At 43.0% G+C, this 17,444-nt stretch overlaps 1 protein-coding gene across 1 annotated transcript; it reads left to right on the top strand.

Annotated features, from left to right (window-relative positions):
- The first annotated feature begins 379 nt into the window (after window positions 1–379).
- Window positions 380–16,234, top strand: CCSAP (centriole, cilia and spindle associated protein). The gene is made up of 3 exons (XM_062572256.1): window positions 380–763; window positions 9,650–9,930; window positions 12,589–16,234. The coding sequence occupies exons 1-3, from the start codon at window positions 418–420 to the stop codon at window positions 12,760–12,762; spliced, it is 801 nt and encodes a 266-aa protein (XP_062428240.1). The 5' UTR covers window positions 380–417; the 3' UTR covers window positions 12,763–16,234.
- Window positions 16,235–17,444: the final 1,210 nt, after the last annotated feature.

Genomic DNA, 17,444 nt, shown 5'->3' on the forward strand with positions numbered 1-17,444 from the left:
ATACTGCACTGTGTTTCACTTTATTTCTCCCTCGAGCCCTGCTCGGAGGCGCTGGCGGCCGCCCGGGGCCGCGATGGGGCCGATCCGATCCGATCCGGTGCGATCCAGGCCAGGCATACGTGATCCGATCCGATCCGATCCGGTGTGATCCAGGCCGGGCCGAGCCCAGCCGCGCTCGCCGGGGCCGCCGGGAGCGCCCCCCGCCGGCATCCCCGCGTGACGGCGACGTGCGCGCCGTGACGCCACAAAGGGCGGGGCGGGGGGGAGGCGGCTGCGGCGCGCTGCGATTGGCGCGGGGCTGGGCGGGGGCGGGCGCCGGGCGCCGCTGTTTGGATTTAAACGTTGCAGCGCGAGGGGGCGGGTTCCGCGGGCGGCGGCGGCGGCAGGGGCAGAGCGGCGGCGGCTCCCGGCCCCGCCATGGTGGTGCCGGCGCGGCGCGTCAAGACGGAATACATGAAGCGCTTCAAGGAGCCCAAGTGGGAGTCGTGCGGCGCCTGCTACCTGGAGCTGCTGCACTACCGCCTCAGCCGCCGCCTGCTGGAGCAGGCGCACCGGCCCTGGCTCTGGGACGGCTGGGAGCAGGACGGCGGCAGCGGCAGCAGCACCGCGGGCTCCCCCTCGCCGCCGGTCGCCGCCAGCCCCGCGGCCGCGCAGGAGGAGGAAGAGGCGGTGACGACAGCGGCGGCGCCGAGCGAGCCGGCCGGCAGCCGCGCCGCCGAGGCGGGGAGGACGAGCCCGGCGGGGCCCCCGCGCCGGAGCCCGGGTAGGGACCGAGGGGAGAGGGCGGTGCGGGGCTGGGCCTGCCCGAAGTGCAGCGGCGGCGGCCGTTAGCGGCGGCGGCCGTTAGCGGCGGCGGCCGTTAGCGGCGGCGGCCGTTAGCGGCGGCGGCCGTTAGCGGCGGCGGCCGTTAGCGGCGGCGGCCGTTAGCGGCGGCGGCCGTTAGCGGCGGCGGCCGTTAGCGGCGGCGGCCGTTAGCGGCGGCGGCCGTTAGCGGCGGCGGCCGTCCTGCGGGGCTGTGTTTGACCCGCAGGGCCGGGCCGCGGCGGCATGCCGGCCGTCTGACGCTCCTGCCCGGGCAGCGGGGCCGCTGTCGCCAGCCTGCGGCCTGGTGCGGCTGCGGGGCGGCGCCCGTCCGGCGGAGACCTCGCTGGCTACAGCCGCGTGTGAGCGGGCTCGGAGGCCCTGCCGGAGGCACCTGCCGGCGGTGGCCCATCTCCTGGCCTTATGGGGTGTGCCTGGCGCAGCGCTGGCCCTGCAGCCTGTGCCGCTGTAGTAGTGCGATAATGTGAGTGGACTGTGGCCACCACTTGGCTCTTCTTCCTAGCAGTAATGACTTGCCTTAGGTCAGTGATGTCCGCAGAGCGTTCATCATGGTTCTGGCTTGTGATGGAGGCCTGAGAGTGTTGAAGTGTGCAAGTACTGAATGGCCAGTGCAGAGGAGAATGGGCTCAGATTCATGTGCAACATAAATTACACATTCTGCATGGCACTCTAAATGAAATATGCTGTGTCTTAGGAGAGCATAGACCAGTAAGTGCTTAGAGATAAAAGCTCTTAACAGCTGAGGTTTTGGGACCTTGGTGGCACAGTTACTGGACTTCACAGTTCTGAAATAGTAGCTCCTCTGGATTGAAGGTTGTGTAAATGCTGTGTTCAGGTACTTGCTAGACCAGCAGAAAGCTGTAGCTGCAGCATCTGTGAGGTGTACCTTTAAAGAAACAGGTTGTGGTAACTCATCCTGAGTCACAGCTACTTATGTAAACTGTTGCCATGGAGGCAGTGCATCTCTGCCATTATATAAGCAGGTTCCTTGGTGGAAGCAGCAGCAAGTCAGACTATGTGCCAGTGACTGGCACTTGACACCATTGCTTTTCTAGAGGTGCACACATAGCCTTCTGTCTCTTTTAAATGCTTGGTTCCTACTGAGGTTTGTAGTTATGGGTTTGTAGCTGAAGTGAGGACAACTGCATGTGTGTAAGCAGGTGCAGAGCTGATAATTCTTCAGAAGCCAAAAGGCAATATATGCTAGAAGAATATTAACTATGCAGGTTGTGTTCTGAGTAGGCAGGTGTAACATTGATGAGATTGTAACTTAAGAACTTGACTGACAGATATTGGCCTGTAATAATGACAAAATGTTATCTGGCAGCTATTGGTTGTCCTATCCCCTAATGCATATGGAATCAACTGTGTACCTGGTGTTACCCAGTAGTAACTTTGCAGTGGAAGTCCTTGAATTGTTTAGTGGGGCCTTATGCTGTTTGTAAGTTGTGCTTCACTTGGTTCTGGGGTTGGGTATGTATTTGGACTGAGGAGACTAATTCACCTACTTCAATGTCCCTTGGGGTCAGAGCTTAACAGAATGATCTGTACTCTGATATTCCTAGCTAAACTGCATCCATTGTCCTTCAGTACAGTGTTATCTAAACAGCACAGCGAAAGTGTTTTTGTGTAAGATGCCTGATGTTTTGGAATAGGCTAGTGTTATGGAGTTTTGTAACAAGCTGTAATCCTCACAGTTGTGTGGACTTGTGTGGTACTCAGCTGCCACATCAATTGGCTGTACTAAAATGCTATTGAGCTGGAACAGTGACTTAATCTTAGGAATGCCAAGGTATTAGAAATGGCCATGGATACTCTTAAAAACATAGTCCACTTGGTTTGAAGAGGGTGGACAGCTTCTGGCTTGCAGGGTAAATAACATCTCACCTCTCTGAAGCTGAGCAGCGATAAAAGCACCTCGATTAACCTGTGTGTAATGGAGTATCAGTGTGTCTAATTTTACGCTCAAGCAGGGTTTAGTAGTGCCTTCAGAAAGTTAGACTGGAGTATGTGTGGAAGAAATACTTAACATTTCTGTGCAAAGTACTAAGGAATTGCACTGTTGGCAAAAGAGTGAGGAAGGGTGGTGTGGAAAAATGCATTCTGGTGGGACAGGGTAAAGGCTTAGCTTTTAGCAAAAGGAAGTGGTTCCTTCACTTCTGGGAATTCCAGAAACTACAGTAGATGTTGTTCAAGATGGACTTGGAATTTAAGTTTCTTAATTTTCTGATGCAGTTTGAACATCTGCAAATCCTGGGCAGATATAGTAGTGACCAGAATATCATTCTTCTGCTGACAGAACTAGTGGGGTAGAGCTTGTGATCTAAACTGGAGCAGCTGCTGCTGAGGCTACAGGCTGTTTCTTCCTTGCCAGGAAGATGCTTTGATCAGTCCTTGGCGTACTCCCTGCTGCTGTGACTGTTCTCTGGGGATGGATCTGGCTGGTAGAGTCTCTTGGTGGCTTGATTCTAGTTACATCAGTTTTGGCAGCTGATTAAAACCTTTAGTTGTATATGTGCTTTTCATACAGGCAATTAAAACTAGATGTTTTCTGCAGTCAGCAATAGTGTGACTCTCCAGTACATGCATGGCTGTTTCCTCCATGTGGCAGGGGGATTACAGAGTGACACTGGTCTATCTAGCTATGAGGCTTAGTGTGGTTAAGCCCACAGGTGATTCAACTTTGTCACGGTTGTTTTAATAGCACACCTAATGTTCTATTACACTCTTGCTACATTACACTTACACTGGGAGGAAAAATTTGTACCTAATCTTCAATTCCTTGCCAAGTGGCTTAGGGTAACTACTAAGTTCTGCAAGTATTTAAGAGCTTCAGCAAAATGACTGAAAACAGCTTGGCTTATGCTGTTGAATTAAGTGGGAACTTACTGTATATTGTTCAGTTTATAGCAATCAAAAGCAATCAAAATACTGTCTCAGTATTAGACAGTTATACAGATATTTTTCTTTTGCTTAGTAACTGTCTCTTTAAAAATGCAGAGGCGATAGCATAGAAACTATAATTCCGTGAATCTTGCATTATTCAACTGCTTTTTTCTGGAAGAACTTAATTATACTAAAGTGCTGTGGGGGTAGCTGAGTATCAGTTCATGTTAATGACATTTGTCTTCTGAATCTGACATCCACCCACATCCTGCTGCATCCTCATGAGGGCCATAAAGAGACCTGTGGACTGACTTCTATGGGAAATTTGGGCTCTGACTAAATGATATCTAAAATGCTTATGGTGAAGCATGTTTGGCCAGCACTAATGTTGCCTAATATCTCAGGTAAACTAATTCTTATGGTGCATGTGGCTGGTGTTCCTTTTGCTCCTTAAGATGAACCGGCAAGTGTCTTATGTCAGTGTAGGATGCTTCTTGTGTGTCAGCAGGGTTCAGGCTGGTGTTCTGGCTACAACTCACAACATATGCATTCAAGCTGTGACGTTGCAGCAATTTTTTTCTAGTAGAAACAATTACCTGTTCCTTATACAGCTCTTAAACTGCTTTTAATACACTCTTATGGTTAGTAAATGCTTCTGCTGTGTGTAGACAAAGCTGATGTCTATAGCTTGATTTGAAAGTTTAGTGATGTTAGTCTAAAGTGTACCACCAGCAAGAACCCCTGAGATGCTCTTATATTACGCTTAAGCTATAGCTGAATGATCTAAAAATGGTTCAGTGGCAATTCTGGCTTAATTCCTGCTGGCCTTTCACTTGCAACAGCTGTTAGACTGTTCTGTAAAACATGTCCAAGCATTGATGTGCTTAAACATAATCCAGTAAAACTTTAACCTAACCTAAACTGCTCTAGTGGACACATCCTCAAAACTGTCAGCAGAATGACTTGGCTGGTAAGTGAAAGACAGGAGCTCTTGACAGCATCTGTGCTGACAAACCTATGTTTGTGAAATGATACTACTGCATGCAAATACAGGATAAAGCCATCTTTCCATTCTTATTACATTTTAACCTTGAGTGTTTTTGTACACAAGTCTTAAATGACACCAGTTTGTCACTGCTGTTAAAGCAGTTGCCACATATGATAGCCTGAAGGTCACTGATCTGAATTAGTGCAGCTCAGCAGAAGACCAAATTTCAGACTATTATTCCCTAATAGCATTTGCCGTAATGATGCATGTGTATTTGAGTTGGTTCAGGGACCTGGGAAGGAGTAGGTTGTGGAAGGGGAAGAAGGCAGTAGTGCCAGTTTAGGGGGCTATGATACTATGTTACAAAGTTCCTTCATTTTTTTGTGCTGGAAACAAACATCAGTGTCAAGACAGTTGATGCTTTCTAAACTCTGCTGTGGATAAAGCTTGTATGAGCCTAATGAACTCTGAACTGCTGTGCTGCAGGTAGTTCAACTACTATCCCAGTGCACTGCTTCATACGTGATCTTGCTGGAAGCAATGACAACCTGTTCTAGCTGTAGTAGATGGTAACTGCTTTCTGCCCAGGTGTAGTAAGCTCATATCCATTGCTGCATACATGCCCCTTCAGTGGCCCTGGAGACAACCCTCTTTGGGAAGGCTGTCACATATTCAGTCCTTAAAACTGTCATGATGTGCAGAGGGGGTGTTGCCTGTGTTGTGCTTGCTCTAGGAGCTGATTTCAGTGCTAAATCTGAACAGGAGAGCTCTGAAGATGACATGGGCAGAACCCAGAGTTTCTAGCTTTAATTCAAAATGTTTCTCCTGAACCTGAGGTAGTGCTGTAAAGGGCAACACATGCATGTAAAGATCATATGGTTGATCTGCGGGTCTACCTAGGTTATTGGTACTTCTGGTAAATCAGAGCCTTAGAAAGGGATTCATGTCTGCCTGATAACACATACAGTGCTGTGGAAGGGAGAAAAGCTCCACCAGCTCCTGTCTGAGCTGCTGTGAAGGGGAGCTGTTATGTAAGTTGGGCAATGCAGGGGGATTTAAGTGACCTTTTCTGAGCAGGAGCTTTCCATGGCCATGTTGGGTGGGCCTGGCAGCCTTGTTCTGCCTGTTAAGCACTTAATCCCTTCCTGTCCAGTGTGTTCCACTTAGCATCCATGATGCAGTTTTAACATGATCCTAGCTTTTCTCTAGCTTGTTTAATCCCTGTAATGCTACAGTGATTTTTGTTCTGTTCACAGCATGCACTACTGCACTTAGCAGTGTCTGCTTGGGCAGGCCTGTAGCATGGAAGAGGTGGGTTGCTGTTGCTGATGGTTGTGCTTCCTGAGCAGCCGAGTAACTCCTTCCTTACTATTAACTGCTGTTTTGCTACCTTCCTGTGAAAAGGAATGCCTAATAAAATAGGCTGGATATCAGCTGTATTTTTAGATAAGATTAAATTACAGTACCCTGAAAATATCTTAAACTGTAGGAATGAACTTATAAACACCTGGTATCAGAGGAGATATTTTAATGAAGTGCTATTATGTGCTCAGACATACAGCATTTACTGTTAAACTACATGTGCAGCACTTTGCCACTTACCCATGTTCTCTTGCTATTTTGCCACAAGCTGGCTCAATCTCTATACCATCTGGATTTATATTACAGTGAGCAGCATCCAGGCTTGTCTGTTACTTGCCTTGAAGTAGTATCTCTGTGCTAGAATATACATTCAATTGCAGAGATGCTACTTTCCCTTAATTTGAAGTTTCCATGTGGCATCACTGCTGCTCATGAACTCAAACACTATTTTGTGGAGAAGGTGCAGTTCTCCCTTTAAGGGAGGATGGAGTGGCTTTCCAAAGGAACTCTTTTGCTTCAAGATTGACAACAAAATCTGTCCTTCAGCATCTTATTTTCTGAAATTTTTCCCTGGCATGCTCAAAGGGGTGCCTCCTGACATGACCTCCTTTTGGAGGGAAGCTTTGTGCCTGGAAAGAGATTCTTAACACCCCCCCCCCCCAAAAAAAAAAAAAAAAAAAAAAAAAAAAAAAAAAAAAGGATGTAGCCAGTCCTTTCTCAGGAACAGACTGTAGAGAGACAAAGTGGATTTTGCAAATGAATGTGTATTGCCTGTTGTGGCTGTGGTGAAGAGCCCTACTGCTAGAGTTATCATGTTGAGGTCATTTAGTTAGCCATGGCTGGATAAAAAGCAAGAAGGTGATAATGTCTGAAAAACTTAGTGCAGTGAGGATTGAGGTACTTGAAATTCCTCTAGCTATTTTTGCTTATCTGAGCTTACACTGTTTCTGATCTCCCTTCTCTATTCATTTGGCCTTGGCTACTCCTCTCAGTTGTTTCAGACACTTAATTGAACTCGGACACAGCTCTTGGTGCTGTAGCACTGCTAGCTAGTTTTTGTGACGTACTTAGCCATACTGCAGTAGCATCTGTAGCCAAGCACTGCACCTGCACAGCTTGGAACGCAAATGTGTATAGCCTGGGCAGTACCCAGCACCAGGGCGTCTGTGCTGGCTGGCAGCAAGTGACAATAGCAGGACTAATGGTTAGCAAGAGAAAGCATGGGCCTCACCTTCACTGCATGCCCCAGAATTCCCCTAGTCTTAGTCCCCTTCTCCACAGGCAGAGGGAATGTCAGGACAATGCTTAACCAGCCTGCCAAACTGGTTACTTCAGCAGAGCTGAGTGGATGCAATATGCAATTAAAGCTGTGTAGATGGGATGTGCATTTGTTTGACTAGTTAAATTGTGGCAGCCAGCATGAATGATTGCTGTTGTCACAGGATGGACAAACCTTTCTGCTTAAGAGGATGATTAAAACTTGTTCTGGTTTTGTCTGTAGTCAATCTCTCAATGTATAACAAGCTTTAAACTAGATGAATTCCTTCTGCACCATTGAATGCAAGTAATGGCTGAAGATGCTGTGACGTGGAGCAGAAAAGAAGCTTGCAACAGGTCCCTGCTTTTCTTTCACTGACTGTAGCTTTGGAGACAGTCTGGCCACAATCATTTAACCCTCTAAAGTAATTTGCAGGTATCTTCTCAAAAAAAATGCCTTTTCAGGGAAAAAAATCTGTTGTGCTTTAGTAAAGATCATGTTTCTTTTTAAAAGCAGCACAGCGTTCTGAAACACTAATGGGAAGATTTCTACCTGTTAACTATCTAATTCTTGCAGAAGAATCTCAAAGGAAACTGTCATCTCAAAAGCATACCTTCCTCATCTCCGATCCCTAAGTTGAAGCTAGGCCCCTTTTGCCACTTTTGTACAGAGCTGGCCTCTTGAAGAGGAAGCAATAAATAGTGTGGCAGAAAACACTCCTGTATTAGCACACTTATATGAGCAGAGTTTGAATGCCTCACAGTGTGTGCATCCAGTTGAAGGCAGCATCTACTGCCCAAAAGCGGACACCTGAGAAGGCAGGTTATTTACTAGTGGATGTCTGCTAGGCTCGTTTGGTTATTTAGCTGTTTTTAAGCAAAAGGCATATTTGACTTGGAAGTCATGGAAAGATTTTTGGATTGCAATGCCTGCCTACCCCTATGATGCTTTGGGATTATGCTCAGTGTCTAGCACCCCTTTCCAAATTGGTGAGGTTTTGCAATATGGAGAACTAAAACAGGGTTTTATATTTGCTTTTTTTCTGAATTCGTGTTTCAGTAAAATCCTGTAAGCAGAATATTTTATTGGTATTAATAGATTAAAGACCTTGTGTCACCAATTTTGAATATCTTTCAAATCTCAAAGGTAGCAGAAAGCTTTGACCATTGTTTTCTAGTCAATGATCCCTATCCTGGGCACTCACTTGGCTACTTTTTAAAAAAAGTTATAAATCAAACTGATTCAGAACTATTACTTTGTAAAACTAACGAGCTGTAAGGCATACTAGTCATTCTGATTTATGAAGTACTGCAGTGCTATATTGGCTATTTGTTTCATTCACCTTAGGTGTAAGACCTGGGTTTTTGTACATAGAGGTAAGCGTTCAGGAGGTACTAAGTGCTGTTGACTCTGAGGCCCCAGGAACAAAGGAAAACTAGTTTCTTCATAGCTCTATTAATTCAAGGAGGGTAGGTCTTGTAGAACAACTTTTTTTTATCACTCAATGTTTTACTATTAATTTATCACATAATGCTGATTCAGCCTTCAGTGTTAATCTTTGCCTGCAAGTTTAAGAAAGCTGCATATTAAATTTTCCCTCACAAACCTCTATATACCTTATGTCTGGAGGACAAATGCTGGACCTTTAGCTTGGTATGCTTTTAAAAGCATATGTGGGGGAAACAAACGTAGGCTGGTGTTGCTCTCTGGGTATGAGGCTTTAAGTAAAACATCCAAAGCACCATTACTTCACAAAACTGATAGTATGGGTAAACTTTTGCTTCATGCTTACCCTTCCTATAAAGAAAACCTTCATCAAGATGTATAATCAAGGAGTCTGAAAATGGAGTACAAATTCTTTTCATGATGTGCCCATAAAACTTCATGATGTGAGGAGTTCTGTATTTTATTTACTTTGATTAGACTTGTTCTTCAGTGACTGGCTGGCAGCATCTCCATGCCACTCAGAAGTTGATCTTTGCTCTTCTGTCACTATTTCATCCTTTCATCTTTCAGAAGATCACTGGAAACTATCTTGCAGCATTTACAGTACTGCATGTGGCTACTAGGTATCTGTAGCCTCACTAGTGAGGGCATGTTTAAATATGAGGATAGTGATGTACAGAGGGACTTAAATGTACACATGGTACATGTGTATTTAAATGTACATTGTGGTTACTAAAGACATAATGTTAACAAAGGTATACCTCTGCTGCTAAGGAATTAGTGAGCTCTTATTTCTAAAAACAAACTGCCATGATGTATCAAGAGAGGCTCAGCAGATCAGACAAATTCCCAATGACAATGTATTTAAACTGTAACTTTATTTTTAGAAAAAAGAGAAGATCAAGAAAAGCAGCAGAGAGAAGAACAAGAAAAAACTGTAGAACACACTTCTGTGAAGGAAATGGACAAAACCAGCAGTACAGGACAACGTCCAAGTCGAAGTGCCTTGTCCAGTCGCAATGATCGGAAGTCAGCCAAAAGTCCTCAGAAGACAGATGCACCAAAGGAACATAAACATCCCTTTGCTCTGTATGGGTGGGGGGAAAGGCAGACAGATACTGGAAGCCAGAAAACTCACAATGTTTGTGCTTCTGCTTCAGTGAATGAAGTAAGTGGAAAACTTTTAAAACTGCTGTAATTAAACTGTTTCATCTGCAGGCTGAAAATATCTAATACCTAGGCAAAACTTCCTAGGGATGCTTTTATTTGTGATCTTGCAGGGCAGTGTGAGGACTTCAACAGCATCTCAGTGTTTTGCTGTGAGTGATAATGTCTTGTGAGCACTAGCTTATTGTGGTCATGCTGTATTATGCAGGAGTGAGTTAGGGGCTGCTTCTGCTTGAGTCCCTTGAGGTTTGGTCTCTTTCCTCCAGGCTTGATTAAGATTTGAGCTGTATGCAAGTGAATCCCTTCAGGTAGCCCTTAGGCAGTAGGGTATCTGAGAAAAGGCTTTCAAAGTGTCCAGGAGAAAAATCTGTATCTTTGGATGCCTAACTTTGTACTCCTAAACCCTCTTTCCAAAGACAGCCAGTTTCCCCTAGTATCTAATTGAGTCCTCAGATTTTTTGTCTTGAGGACTAAGATGACAAGCCCAGAATTTTTTTTTTTGAAGAAACAAATGGATTTTGTGCTGCATCAAAAGGGAGTCAACATTAGTCCTACCTCTAAAGCATGCTAATGCTGAAAGTGTACAGTGAATGCATAAAATCTTTCAGGACATACAAAACTTAATCTGGGAAATGCAGAGTCCTTATTAATTAAGGAACACATCTGCCTACATCTGATTGCCAGTTTCGCAGGAAAGATGATGATCACCTCATGAGTAAAGATGAGTATAACAAGAGTGCTTTTGTACAGTTGTGTTCAAGGCCAGGTAATTTCATATGAAACATTAGATAAGAGTTTTCATACTAGCTGCACCATGTATCTGCTTTATCTAGTAATACAGCTATAACCTGTGGTCCATGTAGAAAGCTGTTAACGCATTTCTTACTGGAGAGTTAACGCTTCTAGATGGTGTTCAAGAACCCATACAGGCATGGAGAAAGAAGTGTGTATTTATTGTTGGTAGGATTGACAGTACAGCACTACCATTAATATTCCTGCATAAAAAATTACTATAGCAATAAACCTGAAGTTTCATATGTGCAAAGCTGATAGATTAACTACTAATCCATTTTGAAACTCTTCATGCTTCACTAGTATATGCAAATTCTGATTAATGCTTGGTTATCTTGTTTCTGGCTGTTACAGTGCTACCAGCAAAGTGGCTGTTATAAATGTATTTCTGCATTCTGAACCTCATGACAAGAGAAAAGCATCAGGCAGTTAGCGCCAAGCATCCCAGAGCAGGCAGACAGGTACATAAACACAAGGGTAGTGTTTAAGCTGTGGAAGGATGAATTTCCTGGGGCAATCTCTGGGAACAGGAGCTTCATTGGGAATGTATGAATGCTTTGCTGCTAAGATGCATGTTAGCAGCCTGCTTCAGTGGGTTGAAGTTGGGGAATCTTGGCAGTAGAATGTCTGCATTGCATCACTGTAGACATTAGCAAAATAACAATTACAGTGTACATGGTTAGAGATACTATCAGAACTCCAATGCATCAGGTTTACTTGCTTAGCAAGAAACATTAACCTTAGTGTTACAACAGTTCTGTTTATTTTCTTTTATAGTGTGCTTCAGGCCTGGTAAACAATCAGCAATGTGTCCCTGCCTCTGTCTTGTTTTGTTAATGCTAATTTAGACTCTGAATCAATGACTCTGAGGAATAAGGAGGATGGTGTTCTTGATGTGTAAGATACAGCTGACTGGGCAGTTTTGGGAAGGGCTTGAAGCAGTGGTCTTTCCTTTCCTGGATCACTCATATCAGAAATGAGGAACTCAGGGTCTTACTGCTCCTTGAGGGAAGGTACCCATCCTGATAATGGACATTACTTGTAATGGGGTTGATGAGCTTTAGTCAGTGTTGGAAGTAGTTGAGCCTAGTAACAAAATGGCAGCTGTCTTGAGTGTTATTCATACTTTCAAAGAGTTAATGTTTCTTATGCTGGATATGAAGCTACAGAACCTTAAAGATAAGGGCTTAGGGTTGGAGTGCAAGGACAGTATTCTGAAACATTTGCAATTATGAAAACTGCTTGCATAGTATTTTGTCAATAGGGATGTTTCTTTAGGTGGAACTTTCACTTCTCTTGAATACTTCAAATGTGTTACTCTCCCTGAGATAAGACACAGTGATTCAAATTTGGAGATGGAAGCAAGTGAATGTAGCTCTATCTTAAAACTGAATTTAGGGAAAAGTGATTAAGATGTGCAGACATTCTTATAGCATGACATCAAGATTAAGTTACTGTCCTGTGAGGAGTTGCTAAGGATTAGTTTTACTACTGCTTAGTAAAGGATGCTTGGTCTCATTGAGAGATGCTTAGGAATTTAAAAACTTCAAATGGTAAATAGGAGAGACAAGGTTTTAAGAAGTGTCAGAACTTATGAAATCTTGAATGTTTCTTTGCATCTTAATTGCTTTTTAATAGCATGAAATGGGAGGGATAATACAGATTTGAAGTGGAGGCATTTTTTTTCCCCCACAGTTCTATACTTCTCTTCTGTTAGTGGTTATAAATAACAAAAAATGCAACCTTGCTACTAAACCCTATTTCTTCAGGATGGGAGGCTGGGGGGAGTAGGAGGTGACCCTCATCTTTTGGGGGGAGGGGGCATCTTAGGCTGTTTTCTACTCTAACACTAACTCTGATCTTTTAGATTCATGAATCTGCCCTACGAGCAAAGAACAGGAGACAAGTGGAGAAAAGGAAACTTTCTCAGAGGCGAGTACGATCTGCAGAAGCAGAGAAAGCTTGGCGAATAAAGCCTTCCCCACCAGATAACCCCTGGATGACAGAGTACATGAGATGCTACTCAGCAAGAGCTCGGTGAATTGATTTCCTTAAGCATCTTCAAAGAAGTGAAGCATATCAGGACACTGGTGCAAGGAACCAAACTACTTATGCAAGGTTTTTACAGGGAGTTTCCAGCTGTTTGTTACAATATTTGTAAGTTGGCTACCTACCTCACACTGGGGTGTATAGTTGGAGCCATAGCATTTGAAGAAGCTTTTGAATATAGCTACACAGATTTTTAAACAGTTCCCCTTTTGGGAATTTAAATTTCAGGGCCTCTCCTGAAGGTAGGAGAAGAACCTTGGAGTACTGGCAGCCTAAGCAAACACTTTCTTGATGTTGGTTAAATAATTTGTTGACCATTAATTCAAAAGTTCTTAAGTTCTCCAAATGATCAGTAGGTAATTTAGGGGGAAGACTTTAAAGATATGATGAAGAAGCATTTGCATTTATAGTGCTATTTGGTTCAATACTTCTCCCAAAATAAGTAGATCAAGACAGGTAACAAAGATGGGGGGGGGTCCTGATGAACAGCACTAATAAATGTGGATACTTTATGTAGAAAATTGTCAAGTGTAGTCTGTATATAGAAACTTAAAACCCCCAGAACTTGATTAGTGAATCTGCTGATATTATTTTTTTAATTGCTGTTTAAGTCATTGGAATAAATTACTTGCCAATCTTGGGACCACTTATTTTCAGAGCACAGAATAGTTGCAGGATTACTTTGAGTTGCTGTGACTTGTACCAAATGACTGATGTGGACAATCATTATTTGATAGCTGCTGCTCAATCAGTTGCTTGTTGTACTAGTATTGACTTGGCATCACTATTAAGCCTGTGGTCACACTTTTGTGTTTAATCATTTCAATGCCAGTTTATCAATGGAGAGGGTTGGCTTCTGTGTAGTGAAGTCTATTTTTAAACTTATGAATTTCTTTCTATGCTCAGTGGGGTCAGAGTGCAATATGCATTCCATTTGGTAGTATTATATAATGAGTATACTGGTAGAGGTTTTAAACTTGAAAATCATTTTGATAAACCTTGTAGATGAAGCTCTGAGAAGCTTTCTGCCTCTTAAAAATGGTGCAGAGCTCCTCACGGAGGAGATGGGGATCAGGGGAGGACAGAAAGGTACCTTTTAGTAATCCACAGTATATAATTGTTTATTTTTACATAGTAGAAGTCACTTGTCAGTTCTTCAGTGTTTTTTCCTTTCAAGGTGCTGTAGAACTCTTTCAGTTTGGTAGCTGAGCTTTACATTCCTGCTGTAGTTGTGAGCTTCAAAGCTTTGAAATGTGCTGTTACAGCTTAGTTTTGATACTCATTTTTTTTTAACACTGACTAAACTCCAGACTTTTCACAAGTAGCATCATTGTACTTCTGCAGCAAAAGCCTGGACTAGTCTTAGCTTCACTGCACAAACCAGTATTTCAGAAAATGACTGTATTCTATCATTTAGCTAAATCAGATCAGAATTTTGTAAGACTTTACATGAGTGCCCAAAATGGAGGTTAACTATTCAGCTGGATGCCTTTATTCCATCTGAGACTTTATTAGCCAGTATGTAACTGCTATAAATATGCTCAAGTTGCTTCTGACACTGTTTTAATTCAGAAATCCAACCTAGCTTTGAACAGTAGTGGCAGAAATCTAACAAGCAGTATTTAGTAGCCCCACTGAATAAAAAAAAAAAGCCTGTTAGTGTCGCCCAGAACACTGTATACACTTCTGGCTTTGTAGACTTTTTAAAAAGTGTGTAACCATAGCAACTGGATTGTGCCCTCAATTTGTCTGCATTAACTTTATTGATTTTTGTGGGGCAGGATTCATCTTGCCATGCTTTCAACAATGCTTCTAGAGTTCTCTTCCTGCTGAGAATGGAAGAGCCTAGAAGACCATGTGCCTACCTACCTTAAGTACCTATTTTATGATAAGAGGGATCTCCCACTAGATGTCAGCCTTCTCAATAATCACAGGAGCTCTAAATGTCTTCTGCCTTGGATACAGGGAACCAAACTTGAGCCATCTCAGAGGTGTTTAGGTGTTCTGCAGAGCATAAGAACTTCAGCTGCATGAGGGCTGCTAGGTACTGAGTGTTTTAGGAGGTCTTATCCTTAATTTGTCTGGTCAAAACCTATCCCCCATGAAAAAGCTTGCTAAAAGGTGGCAGTGATGCTATTCAGGCCATTTGAGTCACTGTCATGCTTTTAAATAGTCTGTAGCTAAAAATAATTGTGGGTGCTATATTGGTATTCTCGATTTAAGTACTAAAATCTTGAACTGAGGGGAAAACCACTCTGCAGATCAGGCAGCTTTTCTGTATTTCCCAAATTCCCTAAGACTAGCAGGTTTGCTTTGAATATGTGAAATATAGTCCTGATCACTGTAAGTTGTATATTCAAGGTATATTTGGCATGTTGCAGACTGAAGTCTGGAAAAATGCTATTAGTGTTTTGAAACAAATTCTGAAAAAAAGCTAATTGATTTGAAAAGCACAACTTTTCAAATATAAAAGCTTTAACCATATTCTTTAGATGCTTACAGAGAAGTAAGCCTGTCTTGTATCAAATCACTCATTCAAAGATGGAAAAGCTAGTGAATATTTACCCAGTCAATTCAGGGAGTTCTGAACTGTCTTACATGAACTCTTGAATTCAGCCATGTGGCAAATGCTTCTCACTCTGTTTTAAAAGTAAAGCTGGTAGTCATAAGAACAGAAGACATTCACAGTTGTCCGGTCTTCACTTGAAACAATAGTAGTCTGTTCCTTTCAGTTTTTGAAAGCACTTAGCTTAGTGAAACAAGATTTTCAGTGTGTAATGCTGCAATTTAATTCTTGTGTTGTGAAGCCTAGTGTTTACAATGTAAAATGTTACAATGAACTGTAAGGATGTTTCTGTAAAATAGAGTAGCATGCTTGTGCAGTTACATCTTCACAACTATAAATTACGAATTTTGTTACTGGAAGCTAAGTTAGTCAAGGTGATACTTAAACACAGACAAACTTAAACCTGTGAGGGACAGGCCTCAATTTTTGGTAAAGAATTTTATCCAGGTAGCAGATGCACATTTTAATCGAGTTTCTAGCTTGTAAGGAAATACATCTGTCCCCCTCACTTTTTTAATGGTGTAATGCACTGGCTCTGGATGAAAGGCCTCAGATTTGTTTTTCACCAGGACAGGGACCACAAGCTAGCAATCCAAGGGCCTACATGCAGTGACCTGTGTTCTGGTTTAGTTCTCAGCTCAGTGCACACAGCAGTGAAGCCATACATGGAGCCTGACTTGACCTTGCTGGTAGCCCCTATAAGACTAGAGGTAGAAGAGAATAGGAAGCTGCCTCAGCTATTTTTAGCACTGAACTCACTTTAAAAACTATAGGGAAATACCATCTAAGCTTGAAGCAATATGTGATTTTTAAGAGTTTTTAATAGTATTTGTTTTTTAAAGCTTCTGTATTGTATGTAATAGTATAGTGACAACTTGTACATGTGAATAAAATAAGTGACACAAAGTGCCTTGGCTGCTTGTTCTGTAGTATTTGGCATTAGTTTTTTTTTTTTTTTTTTTTTTTTTTCCTCCACTGCAGGGCTCTTACAGACTCTGCCTGATGATTACAAACCCCACTAACTCTGGCTGTCTGCTTTTCCCATGTCTTATCCCCCTCATGGAAGATGATACAGGTTTCTGGTAGGTGCTATCAGTATGAAGACTGGTGTAGGGTAAAGCTAATTAATTAGTTATAAATCCCTCTGAGCGCTGAGCTTGTGTCTTGTTCTTAAAACATACAACTGTCTTAACTGTCTCAGAAGAACTCTCCTATGGATTCTTTTCCTGCTATCCTTTTCACAGTGACTAGCTTTCCCCAGCAATCACCTAAGGGGGAAAAATAGAGCCTAAATGCAGACAGACACTGTTTGAAATGCTATGCTACCTGAAGCCTTTATAAAATGTTATTTAGAACTCTGGAAAAAGGAGGTACTGTGGGGAGAAAAGCAGAAAGCTGCATCTTTAAAAACTGTCATCTTGCAAGTGTTTAAGATTTAGGAAAATTTATTAAGGAGTGGCTACATTAAAGCCCTATGTGCTACTGGCATCTACAGAGAGAGGAGACAGCTAAGACTGGTGTTTTTTCACTCTATGGTTTTATAACAAATTTAAGTGCACCATTTTCTTTTGTAAGCTTTTTAATATGGTTTTCTTTCAGCATAGAGAATGCAAATACAAATGATTTGCGCAAAGCAATGGGGCTTCTTCCTAATACTCCTTTTTAAGTTCTACAGGAGCTGGGAAAGCATGAGTCCAAAGATTCCTAGTTGGAAGAGACTGAGAGGACAGGCCCACTGTGTGTAATTCAGCCTGAGCTGCCTTATATTCTAAGGGGAAGCTTATGAGAAGAGTAAATACAGAATTCAAGCTGTACAGAAACATCTTAAGCATTGCCAGCTTGTGATAACACATTTTGCAGGAGATCAACACTGCTTCAATGTTTCCTAAAAAGGAGCTGTGTGGCCTTTAGCACAGAAAGGCAGCTAGAAGGAAGTTAGGTGAACTTCATCCAGCTTTGCAGTCCTAAGCACTCAAGGACAGGCACAAGTGGAGCAAAATTAAGTCCTGAAGGCACCTTGCATTTGTTCCATGTCTAACTTGGGAGTAGCAGCAGAGCTCAGGTGCCTGGGCCCACTATGCTGGAGCTACCTGAGCTGTGAGGGGCCA

Source organism: Rhea pennata, chromosome 3 (genome assembly GCF_028389875.1).
Source record: "Rhea pennata isolate bPtePen1 chromosome 3, bPtePen1.pri, whole genome shotgun sequence".
Lineage (NCBI taxonomy): Eukaryota > Metazoa > Chordata > Aves > Rheiformes > Rheidae > Rhea > Rhea pennata.

What these genes read in the sequence shown, in the direction of transcription:
- CCSAP (XM_062572256.1), top strand. Translation starts at nt 418, where the DNA reads ATGGTGGTGCCGGCGCGGCGCGTCAAGACGGAATACATGAAGCGCTTC. An exon ending in GCCCCCGCGCCGGAGCCCGG is followed by an intron (nt 764 to 9,649) that starts GTAGGGACCGAG and finishes CTTTATTTTTAG; the next exon opens with AAAAAAGAGAAGATCAAGAA. An exon ending in CTTCTGCTTCAGTGAATGAA is followed by an intron (nt 9,931 to 12,588) that starts GTAAGTGGAAAA and finishes CTGATCTTTTAG; the next exon opens with ATTCATGAATCTGCCCTACG.